The sequence below is a fragment of the Vigna umbellata genome, chromosome 4 (assembly GCF_029865625.1).
Source record: "Vigna umbellata cultivar VRB3 chromosome 4, Vumbellata_1.0, whole genome shotgun sequence".
Taxonomy (NCBI): domain Eukaryota; kingdom Viridiplantae; phylum Streptophyta; class Magnoliopsida; order Fabales; family Fabaceae; genus Vigna; species Vigna umbellata.
The window spans coordinates 42,239,660-42,258,798 of record NC_142168.1 but is presented as its reverse complement, the minus strand read 5'-3'; the positions used below and the strand labels follow the sequence as shown (position 1 = coordinate 42,258,798).

The 19,139-nt window shown below is 29.3% G+C and overlaps 1 protein-coding gene across 5 annotated transcripts; it reads right to left on the bottom strand.

The window, feature by feature from the left end:
• Positions 1-12,154: 12,154 nt before the first annotated feature.
• LOC124833281 (serine/threonine protein phosphatase 2A 57 kDa regulatory subunit B' theta isoform-like) lies at positions 12,155-18,054 on the bottom strand. Of its 5 annotated transcripts, XR_015785827.1 has the most exons (4): positions 17,717-18,054; positions 15,872-17,396; positions 14,769-14,988; positions 12,948-13,087 (listed from the first exon to the last, which is right to left on the bottom strand). XR_015785827.1 is itself a non-coding variant. In XM_047307721.2 (3 exons), the coding sequence occupies exons 2-3, from the start codon at positions 17,096-17,098 to the stop codon at positions 12,704-12,706; spliced, it is 1,611 nt and encodes a 536-aa protein (XP_047163677.1). In that variant the 5' UTR covers positions 17,099-17,396; positions 17,717-18,045; the 3' UTR covers positions 12,155-12,703. The 5 variants fall into 5 exon arrangements, 4 of the variants coding, with proteins under 4 accessions (XP_047163677.1, XP_047163678.1, XP_087968464.1 ...); XM_047307721.2 differs by lacking the exon at positions 14,769-14,988 and having other exon boundaries at positions 12,155-13,087; positions 17,717-18,045; XM_047307722.2 differs by lacking the exon at positions 14,769-14,988 and having other exon boundaries at positions 12,155-13,087; positions 15,872-17,300; positions 17,717-18,045.
• Positions 18,055-19,139: the final 1,085 nt, after the last annotated feature.

Genomic DNA, 19,139 nt, shown 5'->3' with positions numbered 1-19,139 from the left:
ATACTTTTTAATAAAGCAAAGCAAAATAGCAAAACAATATAGTAATCATATCATTAAAAAATAGTAAAATATAAAAATAAAATTTTCAATAGATAATACAAATTTAATAAAATCTCAATTAAAAATATATAAATTTTTCATATCCTTATTAAACCTTAAAATTTACTATACACTAAAATACAGTGCTAATAACTAAATTAACGATTAGGTTGTACTATATTAATTCTTGAATTCTCTTTACTTTTGGTTTTCATTATATGTCTTATAATAAAATAATTTAGATGGATGAAATCCATGGAATATAACTAAATACATAGAGGATCAAATGAGAGTTATGATGATGTGTGTACCGTTGTCATCGGTGAAAGTTGAATGAAATAAAAAAATATATTAAAGGATTAGAAATTCTTGAACGGATCCGGTCTAATTAATTAGATAATATAAACAAACAGTCAAATTTGAATTGAAAAAGTCCTAAGTCAATAGAGTTTAATATTTTCATAAAGGTTTTCACACTCTTAATTAGTTAAGAATGTTTTTATATAATTTAAAGTTGACTATTGGATTAAACTGTTTTGATATCATTTTTCTTTTCTGTTTAGCATTTTGGATCTCGTTTGTGATTTTATTGTTTAAGTTTTAGGAAATCAACATTTTTGTTCAAATTACTAGTTTTGCATTATTTCACTTTTTTTTTCAATTAAACCGTAGAACTAATAATGTTTATTTAAATTACCATAAAAATCTTTTTTCATTTTTAGTATAGTAAAACCTAACGGCCCTTGTATAATTACAATATAAAGGAGTATGATCCACGATTTAATCCAAAATTTGAAAGTTATTACTGCATTTTCCAGTTACAACATATTTAACTTCAATGGTATAAGGTGAAATATACGTGATACCAACGACATTTTCTAATAAATTTTGTCATATCTTAAAAAAATTAATAACATTATTTAATATTTAATTCTTCAATCTATAATAGCATTTTACTATATTATTACTATTTGTTCGGATATGGCTCGAGTCACTTGAAACACCTTCATAAATTTCATCTTTGATCTTGTCAATAACTAATCGTTAAAACTCCTTTGATATTTAATTCTTCAATCTTTGATGTAGTCAGTCACTTCGAACATGCCTAATTATAGTCGTTTGGTCTTACCTGTTAGTCCAGCCGCAATCCTCCCTTGCTTAGTTGTTTTCTCTTCTCCAAAGCTGTCAAGTTTACTTTGTATGAATTATTACGTAAGGTCGTCCCACCCCTACGATACACTATTATACAAATAGGTTAATCCTTTTAAATTTAAAGAATTTCATTAAAATTTATCAAAGTGAAATTAATTTAATTTCACCAATAATTTATACAAAAAAACAATACATACATTTTCCAAATCACAAATATATCTATATAACAAAGAATATTTATAAAAATGAATTATATTAAGCATTTCCTATGAAAGATTAACCCATGACTTACTGTAGTGTTGATATATAAATCAACATAGATCGAAGTAAGTTTAAAATATATTAATCTCTAGACTTTAAGATGCATTCTAATTCACTTTTTCAATCTCAAAATATGTTTAAACAACATGATAAACTTCTCTCCAACTTCTCACTACATTATATCTTAGATTTTGTTACTTATACTAAAGTTAGAAATATGTGTTATAATATAGTTCTTTATTTAATACATAAATCATTTCAAATTTATGACCTTTTATATATATATATATATATATATATATATATATATATATATATATATATAATCTAAATCATATATAGTCACAACATCAATCAATTCTCATAAAATATTATTATAAAGAAACATAGTGTTGACTTTCTTAATGGAATGTCTTAAGGAAAATTTTCATCCATTAAGTAAAATATGCACAGTTTTCCATTTTTCAGAATTTTCAAAACCATTTTTACACTTTAACCAAACAACTTTAACTACCAACAATATTATTTCTATTTTCACATCAACACAACCAATTTTGACCTTACACTACTAATTCTAGTATGGTTAAATTGTCTAGATCTCAACACACATATGTTTCAAAATAAATATTGTCTTTGAATAACGTAATTGATAAACCTCTTTATGGTTGTGTTTCAATAGTTTTGTGAATAACCTCAAATTTACATTGTCACACTTTCAATATTGTACCTGATGATCTTTTTTGATAAACATGAGACACAAGTCCTCTTGAGTTGATAACTTTTATAACTAAATATTATATAGATTGTTTTATATGTTGGTAGTAAATAACACAGTTCCATAATGATATTTAACTAATTCTCCACTCGTTTCTCGCTCTACACAACCTCGACATCATCAACAATATCCTTTCTAATATCATTTACTCTCGTATAAATACGATCATCATAGGTGGAAACCACAAATGCAAGAGTGAACTAATAAAATCAACACATAATAATTATATCATCAATTAAAGTCTAAGCTCATAACATTTGTACTCAAATTGAATACATAACACAATAAAGCATTACCAATTCATACTTCATTCTAGACAAACCATGCCTCCACCGCCAATCATTATCACCATATGTCTTCTTCCGTGCAGCGCACACGACCTATATTCACCAAAACAGGACCTACTCATCAAAATAAGACTTTCCTGTTCACCCAAACTTGGCCTTCTCACCAAAGCAAGACTTGCATGTTCGCCAAAACAAGGCGTACTCACTAAAGCATGATTTTCTTGTGTCAACCACTAGTTCGTAAGAAGACATATGGTGATAGTGATTGGTGGTGGTGGCATGTTTTGTCTGGAATGAAGTATGGATTAACAATGCTTTATTGTGTCGTGTATTCAATTTAAGTAGAGATGTTATGAGCTTATACTTTAATTGATAATTGCATTATTATGTGTTGATTTTGATGTTTATTTTGTTAACTCATCCTTTCATTTATGGTTGTGGTTTCTACCTGTGATGATTGTATTTATACGGGAGCAGACAATCTTACAAATGATATTGTTAATCATGTTGATGTTGTGTAGAATGAGAGATGAGTGAGGAATTATTAGTAGAGTTTTCAAGATGATGATAATCAATTAAGTAAATTATGTTGAGGAGTTTTAATATTTTATTTCGAGTTATGATTGGGTTATTTATTACTTTTGCATGCTTTTATTCATTTCATGATAATGAAATAAAATTTTAAAATTTTCATTATATTTATAAGTAATGAATGTTCTTTTACACTTGACATCCTAAATCGGAGTGTTACACAAATATCATTTGCTAAATTTTTTGTTTTATGAATTGTTTCTTTGTCTCATTTTTTTTTCTAAAATATCATTTTTAATTTTTCATCTTCTCTTTTCTTCTCTGATTTATTTTTATGTTTTTCATCCATGAAAAACTAAAGCTTAAGGATCAATTAATGAAATTAAAAACAAACTGAACTGAGTTTTGAGTCAATCTGCTTTAAGTGTTTTTTATTTTTGAAATCAATTGAATCTTGATTTGATAATTAGACGTAAATTATATTGAATGATACTTTGATATGATTTGTATAATCGGCTTAATTAATTTATTGAATTGGTTAATTTTTCAAATTTTTAGATATAAATATTTAAATAACTATGTTAAAATGAATTGTTGGATTATTGGATCTATGATTTTTTCTTTTCAGTTGTATTATGTTTTTTGAATTCCTAAATCACAAATTAATTTATACAAAAAGACTACTAACAATTGAAGACAATCTACAATCAATATTTGTTTTCTAATGCATTTAAGTCATACTCTATATTGCAAAATTTAAAATCATTAAACAATTTTCAAGAGGTATTATGTTTTAGTTAGTTACTAATATGGTTGACTCTTTTTTTAAGTTAGTTCATTTTTATGATAAGAATGACGTAAGTATAATATTATAAACATGTGTTTACTCATGTGAAAATATTTTAAATGATAATTATATAATATTAAATTTGTTGGAAGTCTAAAGATAAAATCAAATTATAATATACAAGTAAAGTGCAAACCTCACTTTATATTAAAATATACAAGTGAGACGCAATCGTGACTTAAAATATATTAAATAAAATAGTTCAATAAGAATAGAAATATAAAGCAGAGGATAGATTATTACATTATTCTGTTTAAACTTATTATATATATATATATATATATATATATATATATATATATATATATATATGTTTATATCATGTTGTGCTAATAAATAAATATAGTTTGGTTATGTAATAATCAACTAAGAGAGAACGGGACTCATTAGCTATCTTATATTTTTTCTGGTGTTACAACTATTGTATAATAAGAGATTTTAATAGTTGATTTATTTTAGAAAATTTATTCAGAAAAAGTAATCTTCAACATTTGTGTTAGGTTAGTTTTCTGTTTTCTTTAAAAAAAATAGAATGTTAAATGTAAAAGTTGCTAGCTTTCATCAATAAAAGATTTATACAAAAAACCCAGCATCTGCATCTATAAATCATCAAACTTTTATTTTATTTTATTTTTTCATTTATTGCTTTAAAAATATCATCAATATATTTTAAGTAAATATGATGTAAAGAAATTAAGAAGAATTGCGAATAATTAATGTAAAAATCAATAAGAAAGCTATAATAGAAGTAAACATGTTTCAGATATCAATTTGATGTGGTCTTCCATGTGTAAAAGAAAATTTAAATAAAATATACATTACAATGGAAAAATGATGTATTATTGTCCTTTGGGAACATTACAATAGAAATAAAATGAATCTATATATTGGGTTCATTGAATCTTCTTCTCTTGTCCACTTTCCTTTCTGTGATTGCAAATAAAAAAAATTATAATTAATTGTACCTATCAAAAGATAGATGGAATGGCAAGGCACATTTTTTTTTTCATATAAACAAGACAAAAAAATTTAATAATGAAACATTAAAAGGGATTGTAAAATGATGCACGATGAAAAAGAAACCATCATGAATTATTTTTCAAATAGGAATAACAAATCTCTATAATTTTGTGGGTAGTTAAAACTTTGAATTTTTCAAGACCAGGATTAGATAATTTTTATAACCCTTAAAACTTAATTACTTTTTTTTTTTTCTTGACTTGGATTAAGTTAGATCGTTGAACTGAATCATTCCAAAATCCTGGATTGGTATGCATAAATTTATTTTAAAATAAAAATATTATTATCATATAATATATGAAACTGCACATTTTTTTTATTAATATATGCGTATAACTTGATGATAAAGTCAATATATGAATTTAAAAATTCAACATTTAATATATTTAATAATAAATCTTTAAAAAAATTAAAGGGACACAAATGTTTACTTTGGTCTTAATGAAGATCTGCCAATATTAAATTGATTTTGAGTGAATAAGTAGAATTTAATTGGATAAGAGGTTCATCAACCTAAACTTAAATACATAAAAATATATATAATAAAATTATTACTTGTCTAATAAATTTACTATAAAACAAGTTTATATTTTCAAGGAAGAAACCATTAAGGAATAATATATCCACTTTGATTTATACTTGTTAGTTACAGCCACTTTAATTAGATATTGTTTTATTCAAGTAGAATCTCTTTAATGAGGTTTTATAGTTTCTCTAACTCTCCCACTCCTAAGTTGAATGGGACTGACAGAACACACACATGAGAAAGATCATGAAAGATGGTGATTTTGTTTTAAATATTTGTAAAAGCTAACAAAATTCAGTATGGTATTCATGTTTTGTTCGGTAGTACTAGAGATGTTTCCTGTTTTAATAATGATTTAGAATGAAAAAAAAAATAGAAAAGAAAAGCAAAATTACTGAAGTTCATGTAATTAGCTAAATTGGTTATACATAAATTAATTTATAAAATAAAACAAAATTAATTAAGTTAAAATTAGTTTTGACATAAATATATAAAAATATATATTTTTTCATCAATTTTAATTAACGCCTAACGTAATTTCATAAATATTTGTTAATGTTTTTGTTAGAGAAAAGTCTCCCAGTCATTGTTTTGATTAAGTACTAAGAAAAATAAAGCATAAACTTCATTATGTTTGGGATGTAAAATTCAAGTGTTTGTTCAACATCGGGTGATGTAAAGTTTAAGTGTTTCGTTTGTCAGGCCATACTTGTTTTTTTGTTTGGTAAGCACTATGATGCTCAAACAATACACACCTAATCTTAAACTAAAAAAGTATTTCAAAAATATTTCTATGCCTGATCTATATTTGTAAAACTCGAGAAAAATAATAAATAGAATAAATTAGTTTTTTTTTTTAAAACAATTGGTGGATAAATAAATAAATTTTTAATTTTATTCATTTATTGTTTTGATAATATAAAATGTGATTTGAAATAACTGAAAAATATTAAAAGGAAGTTGAATAGTGTTTTGGAAAACTTTTTGTCAAAAGGTCGTTTAACAACTTTGTTAAGATTAAACGGTTTATCCAAGTTGTCAGCCGTGATTTGTAAAATATTGTTTAAGCCTCAAGTTTAGGGATAAAATGTTTGTCAAGTGTTTTAGCAAAGCTACTATAGTGTTTTAAGAAATACAACTCTTAAAAAAGATAACGTTTAATGACAAAAACTTTTATTAATGATTAAGTTAATAAGCAACTGTAGAGTTTATAGTAAAATGTTTTGCAAGGCTGAATTAATAAACACACAGTTATTTTATAGTGGTTCATCAACTTAGCCACGTCCAATTCTCCTTTAAGACCTCTCAAAGTATTCTACTAGATTTTCAATAAAGTTACAATTGAGTATTAACACCACTCTTAGTTATACTAACCTGGTAACACATGTTACATTGACTAGAACTGGGTATCACCCACTCTTGGTTGTGCACACCACTCATGGTATTCCAAGACAATCTTGATATCTTCCTGATACGCTACCTAGTTGAGTTTCACCCACTTCTGGTTTCCATAGACAATCTTGGTATCAACCTAATACGTTGCCTAGAATCGAGTTTCACCCATTCCTGGTTTCCACTAGACAATCATGGTATTAACTTGATACACTGCCTAGAATTGAGTTTGACCCACTACTGGTTTCCACTAGACAACCCTGGTATCAACCTAGTAATCGTTTAACTCAACCGAGTTAATCAACAAGTGTTTGAATTCTCAAATGTGCAATCAATCAGATTGCTTACAAGTCTTAGACGATTACTCTCAAAAAGAGGAAGTGTGTACAATACAACTATATCGAATAGACTTTTGTAGAATTTTCTCTCTTCTTACAAGTGTAAAGTTATGATTCTATGAAGCTCAAAGTTTTTGTTCTCATTTTAGTATTTTCCTGTTTTCTCGGATGATATATTTCATGTTCGTGTCGCATTTTAATCGATTATGCAATTAATGTAATCTGTTAAGCTTTTCATCTTGCTTTAATAGATTTGTTTTCTGTTTATATTTAACAGATTATACAACGCATGCAATCGATTATACAATTCATACAAGCCAACAATAAATTTATATGACCGTTATAAACAATTAAGGCTTTAAATGAAATTGATTTTGACAAGAGAAACATATTTAACCGATTATGAAACTTATGCAATTGATTATACAACTAATGTAATAGATTACTACACAGTTGTTTGTCCTTGTTAAGCATATAAGTGTTATGGAGAAATCTAACAAATTAGATACATTGTTTAATCGATTATTTTTTCCAGAAATGAAATATACAATTTGTTTTAAAGCATGATTCATTAACAATCAATGAATGCATATGCCAAGCATCTCAAGCACAAACACAATAACGATAAAACAATTGTTATGTCATTTGTTGTGTAAGAAACCATAAAACCATTTTCTTGTTCATCATAAAAAACATGAGTATATAAGGTAGATATGGCTTCCCCTATCAACAATTGTTTTTTACATCTTTTAGCTTGTTGTACTTGAAGGTAGGTTGAATACACTCTTCTATATTTTTAATTGATTTTGTCCCATTGACTATACCCAAAACAATTTTTGCACATTTATGGTTAGTACTTTTGGCATCTCTTTATGAAATAGTCAATGTGAGTCAGTCAACTATAAGAAGTTAGACATGATGACATCCTATACATGCCATTAATGAAAAATACTCTTCAAAGTTGCATTAATTAAGTTGTTTGAAGATTAAAGCTAGCATATGATTTTTTTAGGCACTACAATCATCTAGTCTTGGTTCACATCATAGAGTCTTTTGTTTTTCATTGTTTGGCTTTAATGCTACATCAAGCTAGTGAATTTCTTGAACATCTTTTTTTTATCTTCTTTTTTTCTTGACCTAATTCTTACTATCAAGCTTCTAAGGCTTCATGATAGCCTTGTAATATTGTTTTATATTTTTGAAGGCTTTGTTCATTTTTGTGGTGTTCATTTTTTTTAGTTCATCTAATACGTCTTATTTGTTGACCAAAAAAAAAAATTATTTGTTATCACAAAAAAACTTAAGTAATAATGTATGAGAATTATAAGACTTTTATTTCATACTCGCTTAACTAGTTTTTGCCTTATTTATCCTTTTTTTTACTATGACAAACAATGTCAATTTTGTGGAAAGAAAGAAACATGACATGGATATTATCAAGTCCTCTTATTTTCAAGATTTTATTCTTAAGTAAAACTTATTTTCTGATTATTAAGAATTTTAGATTCCAAAACACATTTATCTTGCTTATAAATGCATTTTTTTATACTAATAGCTTGAAAGCATTTAGATATGCTATAAGAGATATAGAAAACATGATAATAGTGTTTTATATGAGACAAAGCAGTTTCACAACAGACAAAGATAAAAAAGCATACCATGTATATATGTAGGTGAAGCATAACAAGAAAGTAAGATAATGTTATCATAACAAAGCAATTTCAGAGTGGACAGAATCTGATATAAGACAATATCTACTACATAAATGTTTCAAGGACTTCCCTCCCATGAGTTAATCTTCAAGAAACCAATTTTCAAAAGCAAGTTCATGCATTGCTTGAACTTGTTGAACATAGATGGTTGATAGTAATTGATGATAAAAGATATTGCAGTCCAAGATGAAATTCATAAATCTTGGTATATTAAATTCTTTCTAAAGTAGATCATCTAGTTGTAGACATATCGGAAGTAAATGATTTGATAACAAAATGATAAATCTTCTAATGATCATTAATCTTTGTATATATTTTAGAAGTTATAAAGTAACTTACTGATAAAGTTAATAAAATTAAAAAAGAGAAGTTGTTGGTTCAATTTCCATTTAGGAATTATAAAATTGGTTTAATGGATTTTAAAAAAAGAGTGAGAAAAGATGTAAGTTCAACACGTATCACTAACAAAATACCGATAACTTAATGACTAACTACTAATAGCTTAATATTGTTGTTAAAACATCATATGCCAACAAAAACACTCTTTATAAGGTTCAACTAAAAGCATCTCCATCATATGCCATCTAAAACACTTATCTTGCATTATTAACATTTCACTAAAGTTGTCAAAACGGTAACCCGGCTCGACCTACCACGGGTTAGTCACTTAGTGAGTCAACCCAGTCCAGCTCAATTATCAGCAAGCTGAAAAAATTCGAATTCGACTCGATCCATCACGGGTTGGTGGATTAAACGGGTTGACTTACTAACTCACTTAATTATAAGTTTTTTTTTAAAATAAAAAATATATAATTTTTTTTAATTCAAATCTAAATAAATTTCACTCTAAAATGATGTTAAACTCCAAAGACAATTCAAAATAAAAAAAATATATCATATAATCCAAGTGTAATCCAAAAATAAGCACAAAAGGTGAACAACTAAATTTTTAATATTGATAATTTTTGTATCACTTGTCCATTTATAATATTAGAGTATTGAATAGATAAATCTCTTTCTTTCTTGAAACATTTTTTTATCCTCATATACAATATAATAAAAAAATACTAACTAATAATATTTAAACAAAAAATAATAAATAATTAAATTAAATTAGGTGGGTTGGTGAGCCAATCCAGCTTACCACGGGTTCAACCCGGGTAAGCCGGGTTCTAAGTGAGCTGCGTTGAAAACTAATCCACTTAAAAAAAATTACATTTCTTTCAAACCCAACCTAGCTAACCCGTGGTGGGCCGAGTTAGCTTGCGAATTATAACCCATTTTGACAACACTACATTTCACTCTACATCATTCATTGATTATTGCTCCCTCCACCACCACCAAATGCTCGCTGCACCTCCCCATACCTCTTTTGCCCCTTCAGTAATATTTATTTACTGTAGTCAATTTTCACCCACATCCACCTACTTTCATTAATGAAATATTAATGGTCCTCCTTATAAGAATGCACCCCCACACCCCAACTTGCACATGGAAATCAGCTCTCCCTCTCTTCTTCCTCTTTAACTAGTTCATTGTCATCTGTGTGAGTGTGGTGGTGCTGTGAGTGTGTGTGTCTTGGTGTTGGGTTGTGCTTGGTAAGAGTTTGCAAGTGGTGCAAGGAACCAATGGTGGTAGAGCTCGGTGTTTATGGTGGTGTTTATCGGAGGCAACAAAGGAGGCTTCATCTCAGGTGCGCGAAAAGAAGATGGTAATCCTTCAACGGATGTGATAATCCGTCAACGGATATCAACATTCGTTGAAGGGAAAACATTTTTAATTAAATTAATAATTATTTCATTAAATAAAATAAAATAAATTTAGATATAATTACATAGCAAATTAAAAAAACATTAAATTTAAATACTCTATAAAATTTAAAATACAATAAATTAATAAAGTAAAAAATAAATAAAAAAATCAACGGATGTGGTATATCCGTAAACAGATGTGGCATATTCGTAAATGGATGTGGCATATTCGTAAATAGATGTGGACATATTCATTTAAATAATCAAATACAGTAGATTTAAATAATCAATTAAATAATAATTTAATAACTATAACTAAATTAAAAAAACGTAATTAAAATAAAAAAAATCAATTTAATTAAATTAATAGTAATTATTTCATTAAATAAAGTAAAATCATTCTATATATAACTACGTAACAAATTAAATTAATTTATTATATTTTAAATTAATAAATTAAAAACTAAACAAAAATAACAAAAGAAAAATAAACCATCTTCCACATATGTCGCATATCCGTAATCGGATGTGCTGTATCTGTTTAAATAATGAAAATAAACAAATTTAAATAATGATTTATATAATAATTCAATAACTAAATAAAAAGAATACGTAATTAAACTAATAAATTAAAAAAAACTAAATTTAAATAATATCTATACATAAATTTAAATTACAATAAAATAACAAACTAAAAATTAAAATAAAAAACATTTAGATGTGACATATTCGTTTGACCTTGAAACAAATGTGAATATCAGTCACACCACCGCATTACAAAACAATCACATTATCACACCAGAAACCAAAATGGAGAAGTGAAAACGAATATGGAGAAAATGGGTTGGAAAGTGGAGGAGAAAGAGAGAAAGTGAGAGTTGAGAAATGAGAAAAAACGGATCTGGAAACTCAAAGAGAGAAAGTGAAAGTTGGAAGGTGGGACTCCACAAGAGAGTGAAAATGACGTAGGAATTTAGGGTTCCAAAAAAAATAAATAAATAAGGTTAAAGTAAAACATGGTACTTTTATAATTAAAATTTTTTTGGAGAGATGCAGAAACATGCATTTTGTGGTGGTGGTGGAAGGAGAAACATTAATTACTCTTGAGTTCAATGCTGATACTTGATACAAAACTAATTTCACATATTATCAAATGCAATTTTCTTTAATAATTTTTATTTTAATATTTCACTTCTTCAAATCAATTTATGATGTCAAATTAATTAGCGTAAGATTTAAACTAGTTATTATTATGTGTGATTGTTTCACTAGACTATTTGATGACAAGAAGATGATTGGATTGCCAACAAGATTATTACATAATCAATGAACATTATTACTTAATAAGAAACTACAACTACTAACAGAGAAAAATGTAAAGACAAAAAAACTTTAAAGAATTGTGTAGATTGATGACAGAAATATTCAAGAAAAATCAGAGACAAAAAATAGTAAACCTTAAAATAAATTGACAGATGAACAAAAAGCACATTTTCATCCCAATCTGGAATTTCAAAGACAGATAATAGAAAAGAAAGATTCATTGAATACTTTTATCAGTAATAACAGTCACTAAATAATTTGCTTTCATCATTTCATAAAATTGAGCGTCCACAGTAATTCACATAAGATAAGCTCTAATGGCCCAATTTCCTTAAACAACCAACTCACCTACACAAAAAGAACCATGATTAACACTAAACATTGGCAACAAAAAATGCAGGATGCTTCCATCAAAGTTTAAGTATGAAAGCAGATTAAACGTTGAATTCAAGCCATTGGAAACATCAAACATCAAAGGCCAGCTTTAGAAAACAAATTCTCAAATAAACTGTGGCTTGAGGCAACCATTCTTGTCCATGCAATCCAATATATACATCATTCCATGCTTGTAAGACCAAGTTGGAGCTGTTTTGTACCCCACGTTTTTTGGCCATGAAATTTTATCAATGAGGTCAATGGAACCAACAAAAACCAACACATTATCTCCCCTTGTATTCTTATGCAACATAGTGCAATGCAGCATAAGTTATGCTTTTGAACTCTGCAATGCCAATACCAAAACACAAGAATTACTCCAACTGAGTTCTACTTGCCTTGTTAGAAGGGGCATGAGAGGCAGTTCTGGGAGAAACCAGAACAGCTTCATTGGTTGTTGCTTTCATGCCTCCCATTTCTTCTAAACGCTTCCATCGGGCCTCACGCTTGGACTTCATATCCTTCTCTTGTGCTTCATTTTCCCGAACTTTCATCACGCACTCTTCATAGAATTCAGGGTCGGTGTCGGCGAATATCTTGCGCACATTTATTGTCAAGCTTTGGACGGCCTGGTTCCAGTGGTTTCGAGCATTTTGTTCTAGAGCAGGTAAGACAATTGGAAGTATAATTTTGTGGTTCTGCTTGATTAAAGTCCCGATGTGATCATTATTCCATAAGAACAAAGCCCTCTCTGCTACCTGCAAATAAAGAAGCAATCAAAACATATGAAAGAGCATGGGAATAAAGTGATGGTTATGGTAAAAATATCCACTCTTCAGAATTATGCTTCACAATGTTAGCTATACATGTCATTATTAGTTAATCCCACCAAGAATGATGAGCCAAATCGAAGTAAAATGGCAACATTTTTGCCTAAATTTTGGGAAAGGCATTCACAGCAGTGTTTAATAGTAAGATCACTTCTGTGTGTTTCATGGATTGTTAAATTACTCTTAGGAGAGTAAAGTAGGGAATATGACATTCTCATGTTTGGAACAAGCCTTAAAATTCCTAGCGAGTTGATTTTGATTCCCAGAAAAATAAAATTCCTGTTTAGCTTGATTGGTATTTGTTCCCAAAGTGAGGGTTGGGTAGGCTACTTTTCCAAAGGAATGTTGGAAGCATTTTTATAACCTAACATCAACTTCTATTCTTACTCTTCTCCTATCATTTACATTTTGAAAGTGTTTAATTTATATGCACTGTTAATGGAGAAAGTGCTACTTTGTCATTGCATACACTATCTTACTCTTTGATAAATGCATCAAGTTCTGAACAAATATGTTTTTTAATTTATCTACAAATAACATTACTCGTCATAGTATTCTTGAGAATATCATCCTTGACAATGCAATCTATCTTGAACCAAATGTCTCCTATTACCACTTTTTATCAGTATTAAAAAGAAAAGAATAATACAAGCTTGCTAAACTATGGACCCTTGGCCAAATAAAGAATCCAAAATCTAAGCTATGATGGAAGAGGACAGGGAAAATTTGTCTGTAAAAAAGAGAATATTGGGCGCAATCTTTGTGGCTTGCAGAATTAATACATAAAATCTTCACTTCAGCCCCACCATTCTGGTTATCAATAAGAATGGTGTTACATTTATATCTTTGAGGCTGCAATTACAGTTTCTATTGTACATTTTGACACCATAAAACTAAAATTATACAGGACAGTAGTTGTGAGTTCATCAACAGAGTGAGGTTTTCATAGTAATCAAACTCCGAATAGATTCTGTTGTATGCTTTAACCAAACTTCTCATATTTTTTGCATGGCTATTACACCTTCTACGAATTTACTTATCAACTAGAGGCTCATAAACAAAACACAATCAATGATGAACACCAAGTAAAACAATCCTGGCTATCGTATTTATAATAATATATAAAGGTGATAGCAACTTTCAGTTCGCACATTTGTCGGTCCATTTTACTCATTAACTATTGGTGATGTACTGCAACAGCACACTCTCTCATGGGAAATTGGCTATTATTGGAAGCCTAAATCCCACATCTAGTATGGGGTGTTTGGTGAAGTACATAAGTGATTTGATTCTCCCCTTGAAAGCTACCACACTCAGAGACTTGGGAATTATAAGGTGATTGAACTACAATGGATATTCAGTGCGTACATAAGTGGGTTCTGCACCCTTTAATAGCTAGCTTTTGAGGGAGGGTTTCCAAGAGTTTGGGTACTTTCAATTGATAGCAGTATCTCCAAACAGGACATAACTACAGAAGGGCTGATAAAATGGGCTGAGTGAAACACTGTAAAGTACAACAGTTGGAATGACGGCCAAGATACAGCAGTATGATAGGGACTTTGTACATTACAAGTCCAACAGTGAGTAGTATGGATACTTAGTAGAATACCTGAGTGGTTTGGTTCTCTCTCTTTGATAGCTAGCTTTTAGGGGAGGGTTCCCCAAGTGCAGGGTGTTCATCACTTCCCAATTTTCTTATTCTTTTTGAAGAAGTGGTATGCTGTAGATTAATTGTTCTCATTCTTCTCATTTTACCAGAAAAAATGTAGAAAACAGGCAAAACAATGTTTGTGCTTCCACTGGTCTGTTATGAATGAATTCAAAGTTAACTGCACAACATAAAGAAAATATGTACAACATCTTTTCAGCAGTCCGTACCAATACATTTTCACTGAGTTGAGTTCACGTTGTAGTCTACAGGGATCCCCAACAATAACCGTCCCACAAAAAAATTAACACAATTACACTCAATTCAGTAACAGATTACCCAAATAACCTAACAATGGCATCCTCAAAGAAAATAAATGGTCATAGAAATAACAAACCACAAATCTTTCACGAAAACATTGTTCAAGCATTCTGAAAGTCTATCAGAAAAACAAAAACAAACTTGGCTTAGTGAAAGCCATAAAACATTGGAGATGGCAAAAGAAAGCTACAATAACCAATATTATGAGTTAAAGTTCACAGAAGTGAAAATCAAAAGTCATATTATGAGTTAAAAGTGAGCACACATTTGAAAAAAAAATGTATATAACTGCTCTTTGTATTAGTGGTAGTAATCCAACATTAAATTATTTTCAAATGGCATTACAATTAGTATTGTGAGGCCCATGTTTCATGGCTAACGTACAAAAGAAAGTTAAGTGAACATTTGACTTATGCTTGTCAACTTATTCATGTCTTTTGAGACCCATGTTTGGCTTATATTTTAAAAGAAGTAAATAATTATTTTTGTCAACTTTCAGAGAGCTTCAAAGAAAGAAAGGAACAAACTTCTCCAGAAATAATCCCAACCAAAACTGAACTAGGATGTTATTTGAATATGAAAAGTGGTTTTCTTCACCAAATTTCTCCCGTCCTACGTCACAAATCAGGCAACAACCAACAAGAAAATTTAGGCTCCTTTTCATCAATTTTGAGGGTTGAAAAGTCATCATAAAAACCAAAAGAAAAAGTGGAAACATACTGAAAGTACTATAATTAACTAACCTGGAAATGTGAACTGCTTAAGCAATGACTTATTTGCCGGAACAAGGGTACCATGCATCGTTGAAATTCTGCAGGTTGAGTTGCTTCTAAGACCTCCTCTAGCTCCCCTATGAACATAACCTCCTTAGAACTATTAGTAATGGGCCAGTATTTTAATAATCCCCGTATAACAGTATCAGCAAGCTTGCAATCTTTTTCCACAAACTGTGTAATGCAGTAAGATAATTGCTGGTGGTACATTGGTATGCATTTTGGTTTATGAAGAGGAATAAGTGCTCGCACAAGAAAAAGCTTGTGCTCTTCTTTCAGTGGCAAAGCAAATCCGTTGATTATACTTCCCAAGATTTCTAAGAGTTCTGCAATCCCATTGTGTTTCTCAGTTTCAAAAATGAAGCGGTAGAATATATTGTTGATTGCTTTTCTGATGAATGGTCTATGCACCATAAATTTCCCATAAATACGATGAAGAACTGTCTTCAAGTATTCCCGTTCCCTGGAATCCTCTGAATCAAAAAGGTCTAACAGTCTCAGGACAAATGAGTGATCAATATACCTTTTTGCCAACTTTGCATCAGTCTCAGGTGATGTGACAAACCTTAGAAGCAGTTCATACACAATTTGCAAGAAAGGCCATGCAGGGTCCATGGAAGGTTCTTCTTCATCTACATCAAATGCTTCAAGAGCTTTGTTCTCACGAGGAGGGGAAATAAATGTCCGGAACAAATTTATGGACACCATTTTTACAATTTCTTGCATCGTAACATCTGTAAACTTCCCATTAGCAGATGACACATAATCCACAAGTTCTACCAATGTTTGTCGCTTAATTTCCTTTTCTTTGAGGTTCTTCGTAGGGTCAGTCATGTCAAATAAAATACAGCACATTTGCAGCTTTCTTATAAACAAATTCTGCTTCTCTGAATTTGGAACATCACGAAAACTTGGCAAGGCTTCATAGGCAGAAACTGGAAAACTCCCATTCAGATTTAGTTTTGAGTTCAAAGCTTGGGCAATCTTATCACCATGATTTACTCCAGGAACCAAGTTAGAATCAACAACGCCTGAAGGAGTTGAAGCAGTTGAATTTCCATAACGGTTGCCGGCTACATCGGTGCTCCTTGCACTGGTCGAAGGAGTCGAAGAGGGCGTTGATAACACCCCTCCTTCTCGGCTTTCTCCCGACTTGGAGGGCTTTCGAGGGAGCCTATTTAGTATCTGCTTGATCATAACTTACAATTGGCTCAACAAAAGATTTTTGTTAGAATGCACTCCTTATTGAAACTCTTTAAAACATACAAAGCAGCAACCTCAATCAGCAAGTTAGCCAAGCATGTGCTAACTGAATCTCAGACAGAGACAACATCCAATGAAACAATGACCTCTCTTCAGCATCAACTCTCTTAGCCATCATAAGATAGTATCATCTTTGCTAAATTTATCAACAAAAAACACTAATTGATAGCAGCCAGAGGATTCAGCAAAAAATTCTTTATCAACATCCATGGTGCTTCTTATTATCACAAATCTGGAAAACAAACAAACTCCAAACTCAAAATTACCCCAAATCCCAAATATATTAAAAAAATAGCAGGAACCCAACAAAATAATCCCCTCCGTTTCCTACCAAAATAAATAAATGGAACAACCCTCACAGTTATACCAACCCTCACGGTCATACCAAGACACAAACAAATAATTCAATTTTAAAAACAAAGATAAACAAATAAAAATTGCAAATTCCCCTGTCCATAGATACCAACCAACTAATAACGTAACATAACACCACAAGGACCAAGAGAAAAACTTTGACTTGTTCATTCAACTACAGTAAGAAGAAAGGTATACCTTAACAATATAGCTGGATCAGAGAGAACCAGGATCTGGTCCGATCCACGAAAAAACCCCAGATGAAATTTCCGCTGAAAGGCGTTGAGGGACAATGAAACGCGATGTGCAACAACCTTAACAATCGAAATTCCGGGAAAAAATTAATGGGTTCAGGGGAAGAGAGAAAAAAGCAAAGGTTTTTTTGGGAGCAACTATGTAGTAAAAGAATTGTGAAGAATTAAGGATGCTGGTCTTTGCCAAAAGAAAAGATTGAAGTGCATCTTTGAAGGGGCAAAGAGAGAGAAAGAGAGAGAAAGAATAAAGTGAGAAGAAGCAAAAGCAATCACTTGCTGAAGTAGTAGTTGTTATTATGATCTTGCTAGAAAAAAAAATAAATGAATAAAAGTGTTCTTCTTTAAATTTTATTTTCCTGATATTTCCTTTTTTATCATCTTCTTTATCACTTTTCACTTTTTTTTTTAATTTATCATCATAACAAATTATTTTGCACTATATAAATCATAATATAGCCATGTTGGGGAGGAGCAAGTTGTAACTTCAATTTGTTTTTCCCGGACAAAATAAAAGGTTGAGAGTGTCTAGAATTTAAACATTTGTTATGTAAATTTCCTCCTTATGACAATTTATTGTATACGAAGGGTCAGTTTGGTTTAGTATCAATATATTATTAAATCTAGTGTAATGATTTTAACAATTTTCTTACTTAAAATTGTATAAAAGAATAAAACAATAATAAAGCTCCACAAAAAAATATAATTTCCTTTAAAACTGGTTTTAATATATATAGAGAGAGAGAGAGAAAGGATTCCCTGTGCAGATTTCATATCTTTATTATATTATTAGTTATATTTTATAATAAAAAAATGGAAACGAACTATATATTAATAAAGAGATTTCTCAATTTGATATACACATTTTATATTTATATTTTATTAAAAATAGAAAAAAAATTCTAAATATTAAAGGTATCATGCACTTTAAAAGCAATATACTCTCATGTTTCGATAATAAGATTAATAAAAAAAAATATATTCCTAACTTCTTTAACTCTTCAGCAGTAATAACTTTTCAATGCATGTGGTCATTGTCAAAACATGTGAGCATCGATTTAATATAACTTTTTTTTAAAATAAAATAGGGATTAGATTGAGATAAAAAAAATTGAGAAATTACTAAATAAGTTTCTCATGTATCAACAAATTTATTAAACCTTCAATAATATAATATACCAACAAATTATTTCTTTTATATATATATATATATATATATATATATATATATATATATATTACTGATGTTATTAATTTTATTTTTCTTAAGCAATACAAAGACATGGAATAGAGTTTATAGTTTGTCTGATAAGTTTTATTGAACGTTCTCTGTTATTATGTTTTAAAACATCATAACTCAGTAAAGAATT

Excerpts from the sequence above, each read along its gene's own strand:
- LOC124833281 (XM_047307721.2), bottom strand. The coding sequence starts at position 17,098 with ATGATCAAGCAGATACTAAATAGGCTCCCTCGAAAGCCCTCCAAGTCG. Across the intron at positions 13,088-15,871 it reads TAAGCAGTTCACATTTCCAG|GTAGCAGAGAGGGCTTTGTT; the intron begins GTTAGTTAATTA and ends CTTTATTTGCAG.